The sequence below is a fragment of the Dinoponera quadriceps genome, unplaced genomic scaffold (genome assembly GCF_001313825.1).
Source record: "Dinoponera quadriceps isolate SergipeBrazil2010 unplaced genomic scaffold, ASM131382v1 scaffold2346, whole genome shotgun sequence".
In the NCBI taxonomy this organism is placed as follows: domain Eukaryota; kingdom Metazoa; phylum Arthropoda; class Insecta; order Hymenoptera; family Formicidae; genus Dinoponera; species Dinoponera quadriceps.
Window position 1 is genome coordinate 24,955 of NW_014556388.1, and position 13,036 is coordinate 37,990.

The 13,036-nt window shown below is 45.2% G+C and overlaps 2 protein-coding genes across 4 annotated transcripts; one reads left to right on the top strand and one right to left on the bottom strand.

The window, feature by feature from the left end:
- Positions 1-3,366: 3,366 nt before the first annotated feature.
- On the bottom strand, positions 3,367-11,165 carry LOC106747277 (exportin-5). 3 transcript variants are annotated; one of them, XM_014624651.1, is made up of 8 exons: positions 10,995-11,165; positions 9,709-10,410; positions 7,938-9,647; positions 7,379-7,633; positions 7,154-7,277; positions 6,260-6,596; positions 5,823-6,192; positions 5,493-5,660 (listed from the first exon to the last, which is right to left on the bottom strand). In XM_014624651.1, exons 2-8 carry the CDS (start codon positions 10,393-10,395, stop codon positions 5,493-5,495), a joined length of 3,651 nt encoding a protein of 1,216 aa, XP_014480137.1. In that variant the 5' UTR covers positions 10,396-10,410; positions 10,995-11,165. The 3 variants fall into 3 exon arrangements, with proteins under 3 accessions (XP_014480138.1, XP_014480137.1, XP_014480136.1); XM_014624650.1 differs by having other exon boundaries at positions 10,777-11,165; XM_014624652.1 differs by lacking the exon at positions 10,995-11,165 and having other exon boundaries at positions 3,367-5,660; positions 9,709-10,395.
- Positions 11,166-11,205: 40 nt separating this feature from the next.
- LOC106747279 (nucleoporin Nup37) lies at positions 11,206-13,032 on the top strand. The gene is made up of 4 exons (XM_014624655.1): positions 11,206-11,588; positions 11,705-11,902; positions 11,981-12,348; positions 12,501-13,032. The coding sequence occupies exons 1-4, from the start codon at positions 11,439-11,441 to the stop codon at positions 12,751-12,753; spliced, it is 969 nt and encodes a 322-aa protein (XP_014480141.1). The 5' UTR covers positions 11,206-11,438; the 3' UTR covers positions 12,754-13,032.
- Positions 13,033-13,036: the final 4 nt, after the last annotated feature.

Consider the following 13,036-nt stretch of genomic DNA (forward strand, 5'->3'; position numbering starts at 1 on the left):
ATTCGATCTGAATATCACACACACACACACACACACGCGCGCGCGCGGCATCGTACGTCTCGCGTTGTGACGCACCCGCGCGATGGACAAGCTCTGATCTGTGGTTGTAATTTTAATATATATATATATATATATATATAGCGTTAATTCAACGAAATAATACCGTTAGGCGTGAAAGTGAATAACGTCGCGTACGTAGAGAAAGAGAGAGAGAGAGAGAGAGAGAGAGACGAGCGATCGGACGAACGCATCGATCTCTGTAGGTATCATATACACTGTAATATATTTATGACTCTGTTGTGAAAACGAAACGTTTTTAGAGAAAGAAAGAGGGGGGATATAGCGCGGTGCTACACGGAAATTTGTCAAATGTATTATTTTGCGACACTTGTCGCGCGTTACGTGAGACGATATTATGTCGCACAAGACATTTCTACGAAGATCACGGTCAATTATGAGTTTTCTTGCGTTAACGAGGAGGCGACAGCTCGCTCACCCAAGAAAACTCTCTCGCAAACGTATAAACACAGATCATCTGTGTGTAATATCATATATTACAGATTGTATATTCGCCGATTATATACATAGAGAGGGATACGTACACGTGTTACGAGATATATCAAATAAATATATTGCAAACTGTATATTTATATATCGAACGTATACACACAAATCTTACGGACAACGAGAGAGACGCTAGGCTATATTGATGGTACATGTCATTATTGTCAATTCAATTTCTTTATTACAATATCATATATACAACATCGTAGCTGATCAGTTCTCGAGCTGATGTACAAAAACGCACGGGCGAGACCGAATAACTCGGGGGGNGCGAGCGAATTCGTCGCGCGTCTCGCCCGCTGACATAATCAATGGTCGTTGGAACATTAACATTACATCAAAATGTAATGAGTACTTTGTCGATAAATACATATATTAACAATCAATATATAAAAAAAGAGAAAAAAGCCATCCGGGTAGTACGTGGCATTTTCGTTTTCGTCTAACTGTCAATTAAACGTATAAATACATACAACGTGATCAACGTTATCAAACGTGTTGAACGATATCAATAATAAATGAAAGGAATTGTGTCACCATAGAAAGATGTTGCAATTTCGATGATTTGCACAATTTCTCAAGTCAAGAGCGAGAATATTGCGTATCGTGGTTCTCAGATGTATTTAATGTCTGTGAGAATTACGATTGGCTAATAAGAGTCGCACAGGTTGACGGTTGCGAATAATTGCTTCTGTCGCGGAAGGATGATACCTAGATAGACAGAAATACTGAACTTTAAGTCTGTTTTCCATTCTTGAATTAGGTTGCACCTTTTAAAGTGAGACAAGTATATAACTTAATGTTCAAAAGGAAAAGGAACGAAGTTCCAGTGCAGTTCCAGTTCAGGAGCAGAAAATAAACCTATAATATGCAAACTTTAATATATACACAGAAAAAAAATGAATCTTAAATCAAGAATTATTTGAATTCAATTCAAGACTAAAAGTCTTTTAAGAAAATTATAATATTCTTGCTTATATATATGAGAATATCTATTTTCTATTTAAGACTATTTTTTCCTATATACTTGGTGATGTAATAGTGCAACATGTTTAAAATATGCTTGTTTTAGAAATATTCATTTATTACGTCATGATTTCAAATAAAAGTATCGGCTTCTTATTATTACAATTTTAGATTATGTTTCCTTTCGGGCAAAATAAGCGGCAATATTCACAGTATCGGAATGTCATCGTAATATTGCCGCAATTTCCACAGCATCAAATGACTTCTTTTATATACTGGCAAAATTCTTGTCATATGAGGACGCATCTTCACGCACGATACAAACGATGTGCTAAATTATGACTATCAGGGTGACGTCGAAATATTGCACGTATTTTTCTCGGTCTTCAACGTATGCGAGGTCGTCATTTGTCGCCTCTTTCTAACATCAAATCGACCTTACATCCCGATAATTAATATTTGAAGCCCCCACTCATCCCAGACTATCCAGATTTCGTCGATGTTATCTTCCCGCGAAAAAGTAATTATTCGTCAACCTGGGCGACTCTTGGCCATTGATACCTCTTGTCGATTGATTCTCAGGTCAACAGAGACGCGAGAGTCATTAAGGGCAGTTTTCGTAATACCGGAATGGCTTCGACTAAGTATCCTAATTGATTTTTGTGCCATACGTAGACTTCGCCGATGATATTAAATGTACCGTTTACTCGTACAATGGCATTTGTGATGTTTCTCGAGAAACAATGGAAGAGAGTAGTGCGAAGTAAAAGATAAGTGTAAAACGCATTGATTCTGCATGTTCTGGCGTCAATTCGCCCGATTAGAATACGGACCTTTGTATATGACACGAAAGTTGTGGCGATTTTGACTTCGATATACAGGGTATCCGGCTCAACTCAGGGCTCATGTGATGCTCATGTGCAGATAAAACGGATCAACAACAGGGCCGAACAGGGAAATTATATACCGTTTTACAAATGTCACAATAATTATTCAGAAATAAATCAAATAATATGAACGAATGCACGCGTGGGAAACGATAAGGACGGGATGTCTGGAGGAAAAATGGCTTCCGACTTGTGAGAAAGATGTATTACTCTTTAGGGTCTCCTACAGCAACAGTGAGTATCAGCTGATGGCGAGAACATTATCGCTTCCTGTGCGCTTATTCCATGTTTTATAATTAATTCGTCAATAACTGTTGCGAAGTTTGCGAATTGGTAGATGACCTCCCTGTTTGGTCCGTTCTTCAAGCACGCGAGCGCTACACTTTGAATCGTCAGACTGTACACTCGTATTATCGGATTTCCGTTGTACAAATGAGCAAGCTTGTTCCTCCTACGAACGGATGCAGCAACAAATGTGCAAACGTGTCGTCTCATCGTCGTCTACGTTCCATTGAAAAGTTAAATGCTTTTGCGAGAGGGCGTCTTATATAAACAATGGAATCGTTTTCCCTGCTTTGTTAATCGTATATATATAAGCTGATAACTACTTTTCTCACACACACTATGAACCGCACATGGTGGATTGCTAAGCGCAGTGGAATGCTCGAGAAAGTAGTGTACAATGCAAACATCTGCGAATTTAAATTCAACCTAAAAAACATAGAATTTCCCGTACAGAATAGAGAGAGAGAGAGAGAGAGAGAGGAAACGAGGGTGAAAACGAGGAATGCTTGATATAACAAGGATAAAATATGTAATAACAATCATTTAAAAGAATTCGTTTTACGCGCACGGAGTATAACGATCTAGACAAGAAGACAAACGCGATACAAGGAGATAAAAATAAGAAAGCTCACGGGAAAGCCGACTAAAAAATGTTTTTGATATGTGATATTGCAACGATAAAATCCCGGCAAACCCGTGTGGTTACTTTCTTCTCGTCTCTCGCTTTAAAAAACATATTTTATATTCTATATTCTAAATATACATGTGTGATTTCTTTTTTGGAGAGAGCGATATTTTTTGCTTCGCGGTATAACGCGGTTCGGATTTTGAATTCCGTCTAATCGGTTGCCTACTTCTTAACGCATTACATGAATCATTACGTGCCGCTCGCACGTGTCGCGTTATTCGCGTTCTTTTGTGTGTGTGTGTGTGTGTGCACGCGCGCTCTCGCGTAGATTATATATCCTCTTGATTAAAACTGCCGTTTCGATTCGTATATATGTGTAAATACATCGTGTAAATTTAATTGATTCGTCGTAAGTTGTATCGCGGTTTTTCAGTTACTTTGCGAGAAAACTCGGCTGTAAGGAAGACGTTGATCGACGTTGTTGCGCGTGATTTGGTGTCGATCTACTTATGCCTTGGAAAAAATCAACGAATCGTATAATATGAACATTCGAGAAACAAGTATATATATAATATGCGTGTGTATGTGTATAATGTATGTATGTATAGAGACGAGTGATTATACAATTCATTCTCTTCTACTCTGGCATATAAGATCAATCACTATAAGATTTTAATGTACAATATGTATATACTTATATAAATATATGACACCGATGTGTGTAATAAACTATAACCTCGAAGTTCTTAGCGATTATAGATACAATAAATTTGCTCTGCTTAGCCGCACTTTCCGAACTTTCTACTTTCTTTTCTTTCTTTATTTAAAGCGCACGTACTGATTTTCAACAATAGTGAAAAAACAAAGAGAAGACAGGGGTGGGGGAGGAGGGACGGTAGCTGAAACAAAACATATCTCTAAAGTGCCGTTGAACTATGGATCTCGAATTTACTAATTGCGGTGACAATAAGATAGCGGGGAGTAAAAACAGAGAAAAGAAGAAATAAAGAATATACGTTATAGTGTTTTGCGTTTGCACATATTAGTCACAGCTCGAGACGCGCGTCGCCCACCCTTTTATTTCGTTTGTACAGAGCAACGGCGCGACCGTGTTCAAATTTCAGTCGCTGCGTGTCCTTATCACAATAGTTCGCTAAAATCCCGTTGTACATGTCTCTCACAATCTCAATAAGATTCACATCCCGTACAGTTCATCGTGAAAATGTTGCGCGACGTATATGAATATCTCGGGAGCCGCTTTCAAAGCGGAAGATTAAGATATTGAATGATGGTGAAAGGACAATAACGCGCTAAAGAACATCCGCTACATGAAGCTATATGAAGATTCAATGAGAGATTGTAGGTTACACTCCGAAATTCGTCAACAAAACTGAACAACATTCCCTGCCTCCTTTCGTGCGATCTTTCGTTTCTCGTAATAATGTGATGTGTACAAAAGGTTAATTAAAAAATAAATAGAAACAAATTATCTACATCTTCTTTCGTATTCAAAATTACGTCATGCTGCATCTTCATCAGTTTGAAATTTATCGTCAATTTCAGAGTGAAGAAAGTGCAGAAAAATTTTCAACAATTTTTTTCTGTTTTGTTACAGATGCTCTCTCTTATGTTTCGTTGCGGATTTCTTCTCGCCGTGACGAGACGGCGACGGGTGTTGTTTGTGATTTATGCGTCACTTGAAGCACCTAGAGTGATAGAGTGAGGACGCGACATGTCCTAGGATCTCCGAAGCATCGCCTCGATATCCCACCACGCGATCGAGACTCTACAAACTGATATATTTTTTGTCTTATTGTATCAATCAATATTTTTCAGGAGTGTAAGAGTGTAATACAAGGCGATACTTCGAGCGTTTTAAATATAATTTGTTACTTCCGTAATTCTCACACGCTGAAAACACGTAGGATTTCTCGTAAAAAAGAAACGTGTTGTTTCAGTGGTGTCGGATCAAACGTCGTCCCTCTCTCTCTCTCTTTCTCTCTGTATTACTCTGCACATTGCCGCTCCTGAGAGAGAGAGAGAGAGAGAGAGAGAGGGAGAGAGAGAGAGAAAGAGAGAGAAGAGACTCTTCTTTATAATAATTTATAATTATTTATTGAAATAGACCAGCTACGCAAAATGTAATTCTCTAAGACGTTCTGCTACGTAGACCCAGCGAATAGAGCTGTTATCCCCGTATCAGCTGCGTTCTCCGAGATCTCATCCACGCGTACTGGCGGAGACTTGCCGAACCCGAGCAATTCGATTCGCGGTAAATTGTCTATTTTGACTTCTTTGCGGAACAACTGACCTACGCTTCGGCCGATAAGCTGCGAAAGATTACATATTAAGAGATACCAGTTATTATTCGGGAGTTAAACTCGGGGGGGGGNGGGGGGGGGGGTCAATAAAAGGGAGAGAAAGCACACACACACACACGATACAATAATAATTTCAAACTACATTATATTATATTACACACTGCGAATTACCTGATTTGTAATTTTCTTAAAGAGATCCTTCTTGCCCTTCTCGACCTTGTTGCCCTTCGTACTGACCACCGACATCTTCTCGTCGAAACGTTGCAGATCGGCGGGATTGACACCCGGGATCTGCTGCATCACCTCGATGATGTTCGGGAACTTGGGCCGGAGGCACTCGTACACTTGGGCGCCCAGTGTGACGAGCGAGCCCTGATTGGCTTCGTGTTGGCCGTGCAGCTGCAGACCCTGGAGAACCGCCACCATGATGTGCGACGCCATAGAGGGAGTGAGACTACCGTCGGCCGCCAGTGCACGAACGACGGGGCCGGTCAACATTGTGGCCTTGAGACTCGCGTTCGAGTCATTCCACGCGAGCGCACTGCAAGTATATAATCAGCGCGTGATGCTCTGTTCGTCACGACGACGACGAACGCACGTATAATTACCCCAGTACGCATAGGACAACGCTGTGGCACGTGGACGGGTGGCGCAAGACGAAGGCTCCCAGTTCGCTGACGACCTCGGCGACGATACTGTTGCCCCGCGAAAGCGGAGGGTCCACCGCCATTCCCCCACTGTCCTGCTCCATAGTGTCCGGAGGGGCGGCGTCACTCGCAGCACCACCGACCAGAGCCACCTTTAGCACGTCCACGAAGTCCCTGGTCAGATTCCGATTGAGCATGTCGTCGATCACCTCCTGCGTGTCGGTGTTCTCCTCGTCGAGGCCGCCGGACTCGTAGAGGTGCGCGATGTATTGCCATTTTGCGCTTAATCTTTGGCACACTGCAAGAAAAAACGGGTATAACTGTGACGGACTGAATCACACGAAAACACAATGAACTGTTCGTGCCTTTTCAAGGTGCGATCTCAAAGCTAAAATACACTTTTTTGCGTGTAATTGTAGAATCGCGAGAGATAAAGAAAAATGTTTACAATGAAAATTTAACAGTAAGTTAAGGGCAAAGTATAGTTTTGGAAGGCTCGAGAAAACTGTTTCCTTTTTTATTTTCATTTCTTCCGCGGATCTGTTCTCGGTTTCTTTCACAAGGATAGAGAAATTCGTTTAGAAAAATTCACGAGTATTCAGTTAAAATCTTTTTTTTTTCGTAAAGATAAAAAACCGAGAAAACCGTGGAAAAATGGGGAAAAATCTGGTTTTCTCGAGTCTTCAAAACTATACACTACAAAGTGATATAAAGAGAAATGAAAAAAATTTGCAAAAAATTTTCTTTTCTTAAATTTCTGTTCACTCAGTAGCTCTCAACTCACCATTAAAATTTCTATTCTAAAGATTTTTCTCTAACGACGCGGAGAAATAAAGGAGGAAACGTCTCACTTACTGTGTGTGGATACGTGGGCCAGTACAGGTACTAGTACGCTCTCGTAGAAAGCCGGCGGGCAAGAGTATATGAACGGCTTCATGAACACGCGTATGATCGGCCGTAGTCTGTAGTCCGGAATAGCCTGAAATACGAAGGAGAAACTGAATTATCACGCGCTCAGCGCTCAGAGAATAAAATTCACTGCACCCAGTTTCGACAGGAAATTGCTGATTCTGAGATTACCTCCATATTCGAGAAGACCGAGTTCAACAATGCCGGTGCGAGTCCAGGTAATTGATAAAAGTCTCGGCCGATCATGTGACAGCCGCTACCTAACATGTGATAGCACTGATCGTGAATCGTGCTGAGGAATGATTGCATTCGGACCAAGGGAGTGTTCGAGGATTGATCCGTTTCACTAGTGTTGTCGTTAGCCACGTTCAGACCCAATAGATGCGCCTTCTCCGACTCCAGGAGTCCATAGGCATTCTTGTAGCCCTGGAATAGAGGCAATCGACTAGATTTAGCGAATAAAATGCGTTTGAAGTGACTATTAATACATCAAGTAATAATAGTACAATTAAAGTTTCGGAAAAATCGCTTTTCCACTTCACCGGATTCCGTTCCAAGGGTGCAAAAATGTTTTTCCGTATCAGACTACGAATTGAGACTTTGGATGGAACTCAGTGGCTCTGATCTGTGGAAAAATGTCAATGCAATCCATCCTCATCCGATAGATGGCGGAAAAATTCCGGGAAAAAGCGATTCTTTCCGAAACAAATATCGGCAGAGTGAATATTACCTCGGACAAAGCGGCCAAAGCGGCGGGGCCGAAGAGAGCGTTCATCGTGCGGAGCAGCGCGAAGAGCGTCGGCAGCACCGGGATCACGTGGGGCGCGACCGGATTTCTGTAGACCGGATTGCCGCTCTCGCTGAGCGCGGCGACGAAGCCGCCCCTGGCGGCGCGGTCGGGGTCCTCCGGAATGGAACACCTCTTGACGACGCTCAGCACGGTGCAGACGCAGATCATGAGGTCGGTGCGATTGCGGCCAGCCGGGTCCTCCAGCATGCTCTCGACAGGCGGTCGGTCCAGGCCGACGAATCGCATCAGCTCCAACGGGCCCTTGAACCACTCGGCGCCGAGTGCGACGAATTTGCCGGAGCCCTCGCCGATAACCTCCGCCACGAAGCGAGTCTGCCTCTCGTAGTCGCAGAAGTGATTCGAGATCAGCAGCAGCGCCTCGTAAAGCATGATGCTCTCCATCTTGGACAACGGGCTGGGCTCCCTGGCGAGGCCGCGCACCATCGTGCGTATCTGCTCGAAGACCGGCAGCAGCAGCAACGGATACTTCAGGCTGATCTTCACCATGAGACTGGCCGCGTGACGCCGGACGCTCTTGGCCGCCTTCGAGCGATTGCCCTTGCTCTCGCCGGGCGCCTCGAACACGAGAGCGGCGAAGATCTTCTCGAGGACGCGCGGCAGTACGGCGATACCCGGCATGGCCATCGAGCCGGTCGACATCGACAGGAAGACGAAGAGGGCGCTTATGCAAGACAAGAGGGCGGACAGGAGGCAGGGGTCCTGCGGCGAGTAGCCGAGACAGAGCTCCAACAGCTGCAGGCCGGTCTGCACGCTCGGCCTCTCGTTGATCAGCAAGATCCTCGAGACGACCGAGTCCAAGGCTTGGGCGAGGGCTTCCCACTCGAGGTACTCGCGATCGTTCTGGTCGCTCTTGTACCGCAGGTTCCCCATACCCTTGGTTATCTTCGCGGTTAACCACTGTTGCACGTACGTGAAGGTGACCAACGGCGCCACCATGGTCGCGTGCCTGAAGCCCTCGAGCAGATCGGTCCTGAAGCGGTAGAGGAAGACGTTGAACTCCTCCTCCGAGTCGTAATCGGCGAGGCAGCAAGCGGTCATCCCGTTGCTCTGTCTGCTGTGCGGATACGCCACTTTGATCAGCTTGGGCGCGGTGTTCTCCACGTACTTCGGCACGTACGTCAGCAGCAGCGAGTCAGTCTTAATCTGCTCGTGTTTGAACAGCATCACCCAGATCGCGTTCGCTAAATGCGTGAGCGTGAGGCTCGAGTACATGGTGAAGGTGAGAACGGTGTCCAGGAAGATATTGAAGTGCGTCGGCCGTATGCTAGAGGCGTCGTCCTTCCCCCATAAGGTGCACAGTTGCGTCGCCATGCCGGTCAGTACCTGTGTGAGTTTCTTCAGGAACAGATAATGATTCTCGTTCGTTGTAGGTCCGGTGAGAGGCGGTGGACTGGTAGCTGCCGTGTAAATACACCTAAGAGCTTCCTCCGAGAAGAGGATCATCAGTTGCTTCCGATCCTCGGCTTTGCCCTTACGGTTCACGATTTGCAGCAGACACTCGGCGGCGGAACACTGAAATATGGGATTGCCCAGCAGCAGGCACAGTATCTGCAACAGCCTGCCGTCTTCGGCCATCACGTGATTTATGGAGACCCACTCGACGAATCCAGTTAGCGTGGACAGTACTACCTGTCGAACAGATGAGGGATTGATCTGATTGGTCAGGAATATCTTCCCTTATGGGGCTTACCTGCACGACTTTACTGTGTGCCGCGGCATCGGACATTTGTCCTAAGGCACTTTTCTTCTGAAACTCGGAAAAATGTTGCTCCATCAGTCTCAAAAAGAAGCTAAAGATCTCCGCCATGTTTGTGGTTAACGCCTGGTATATGTCTTTCCTCCTCTGGTTGGACTCGAGCGTCTGCAGAAGCGCCACATCCTCCACTAGTCTAAGGAACACCAACAGAACCAGTTCGGTCTGGCTTTCTCCGCGCGTGCAAGCTTGACAGAGCTCGGCCAGTAGCGTCGGCCACTGCTGAGGCCACTCCCGTTTTATCATCTCCACTACTACACGCGACAGGGCGTCCTTTATGTGCGCTTCCTCCTGTAACAGCGGCTCAGTACCCTCCTGAAGCAGTTTCATCGCGTTCTCCTTGATGAAGATCTTCTCCGACTGTGAGATCTGCGTCCACCGGTACTTCACACAATGCTCCATCAGCTGCAACCCAAAATGGCGGACCACCGAGCTTCTGTTGGGAGACTTTTGCGCCAGATACAGACCGCATTGAGCGCACAGGGGCGAGGATTCTTTGAATCTTTCGCAGGCATTGTATACTTCCAAACGCTGTTCTTGAGGTACGTCAGGCGACATCATCACTTCGACCACACCTGCGAGCTCCGCCGATATCTGGGCGACATCGCCTGCTCCGAACTCCATTTCTACCTAATTGTGCTGGAATATAAGAAATGCAAAAATGTTTATATACGTCGATTGACAATTTATGTATGATATTTACATATTTCTTTCCCATGTCAAGATACATACATTGTATAAAGATATGATAAAAAGCATTTACATCCCGCCAGTCATCAGCATATGTACACATTTAGCACGCAAAAGACGTGGTCCAAGTTCAAAGATTTTTCCTCAAAGATAATTTACAATCGGGAACATTCACATAAGTCGGATTAGCAACGCGACGAACTAAGCATATAGGTCGTTTCCACGTAAACTTATCTCCTCGTCAATCGAAGCAATCGTAAGTGAAATCCTCTGAACTTGCAGCACGTGTCTTTTGCAGAAGCTGACGCAAGATACCTCGAGGCAGCGATTAATCCTCGCCGAGAAACGAGGAACCGGTGTAAATATTCGAGCAGCCTCCTCGTGCAACGAGAGCGGCCCTTCCGCTCGGGAGGATTGTTCACGGGCCACGAGGACGTTGTTCGCGCGGCGCGAGAACGAAGCAGCTTGTTGTTGCGGCGGTGTGCGCGCCGAGCATGCCTTGACAGTAGTAATATAATCACGCACGTACTCACCTCGCGAGAACGCAGGTCGAAGCCACGGCGGCGTGATCGCGATATGGCGATTTGACGCGTCAATTCATACCTAATTCCACCGATAAAATTGCGGGGAGCGACGCTCGCGCGTGTCGGACAGACGTTCGCCTCGCACACTTCGGTGTGAGATGCAGCGCGCACGCTGGACGAATTACTTACACACACGCTCCCGTTCGTGCTGCCATCTCGACCGCGCGAGGCTAACCTAACCCGGGCGTGTGTTTTCTTTTTGCACCCGCGGAGGAGAGCGACCGTTCCTCTTCTCCCGGTTTATTTATATCGCGCGATTGTATCCAGCCGATGGATTGATCGACCGGCGGGAAGATTACTCGCGCGCGAGCTTACCTCGCACAGGTTGTACAGGTTATGCCGGTTATACCGTTCTCGCACGCACGCACGCACGTATTGACGTGAGGAGGAAGAATGGACGAGGCAATCACCACGCCGCCTACGTTCAAACGGAATTTCTTCGAGCGAATTTACTGTGTGGAATTCTCGCCGTACGAATGGTCGCAGCATCTGATCTGCATCGCCCTCGCCAAGGAGGTCGTCGTCGGTACCGTCCGATTTCAGGTGGGTCCGTGCAATCGAGCGATAATTATGACTAAATCAAATCGGGGATTGAAATAAAGCTCCACATTATGAGAGAGAGAGAGACGATGTGCAATCGCTTATATTAATTCCTCCAGGATGAGGACGACGCTGTGGAGGATATGGTGTACAATCCTATTAGAACGTTTCATCACGATACCAGACCTCACGCGATCGCTTGGAGCCCAGAGACCTCCTTGAGCGTCGTTCCCAAGATCCTGACTTTCTGTGTGGCTGGTGCAGACTTCAAGATAAGACTGTACAACAGCAATTTAAACGACATGAATATGTACGAGGTGAGAGATTTCGAGTTGTATAGATTTGTAAAGATATTTTAGACGCGGTGTTAAAGGTGGACAAATCTTCGTCGGTAGGTTCTAAAGGGACACAAGGATTACACAAATGCGATATCCTATGAGCCGGAAGGTGATTTGCTGGCATCTGTTTCCGACGATCACACTTGCAAATTGTGGGCCGTTAAAGAGGATCAAAAGTGTGTGTCTACGTTTTACTTGACGTCACCCGGTGTCAGTGTATGCTGGCACGGTGAAGAATCCGGCAAGCTGCTGGTAGCTGAAAAGAACGGTTTGATACGTATGTACAACGTCAGGAGTCAACAAGCGATCATGTCGCTCGATTCCGGTGTTATTCCCCTGACCGCAGCAGATTGGGGCCCTAATCCTTTGAAGGTTGCATCGATAGCCGCGGGAGAGTTATTACTGTGGGATGTATCTCGACCAAGGTAACTGATTTTCCTCAGTTAAGCGGGGTCTACAATGAAGATTCAACAAAATCATCATTGATTTTTCCTCTATAGTTCGATTGGTCAATTTCTTAAATTCTCATTGCCGACATCATTTCATGAAATCTGTCCTCTCCCCTTCTATTTTTCAGCCGCCCTCTTGAATCACGAACGCTTCACCTGGAAGGAGGTTTGGCGGTGAAATTCTCACTCTCGAACGAACATTTGGTCGCGAGTATCGGATGGCCGGACAATTTACTGAAGATTTCCAATTTGAAAACCAAACAAGTGATATTGTGCGGAAAAGTCAAGTTAGTGGGTGGAATGACGTGGCACTACAAGTTACCCTATGTCTGTGCTGGCAGTGACAGAGAATTGTGTTTCTGGAGAGTGAATATAAATTAAGATGCACCGAGAGAAATGAGTCCAGAAAGAAAATCCCTCTCTGTGACATTTTATACACTTTTTCATGTTACATTCATCATAGAGGGCAGAAAATATAATACTTTTTTTTACCATACTTGATACTCGATTAAGAATCGGTTATTACAGCATACTTATAACGGATCAACATTTTCTAGAAAAAAAAATGCAATTACACACGTGTAAACTTGTATGAAAGAAATGTACTACTTTTATACCGTATTTCATACCAAAGCCACTTGTTCGCAAACTTAAATGACAATAA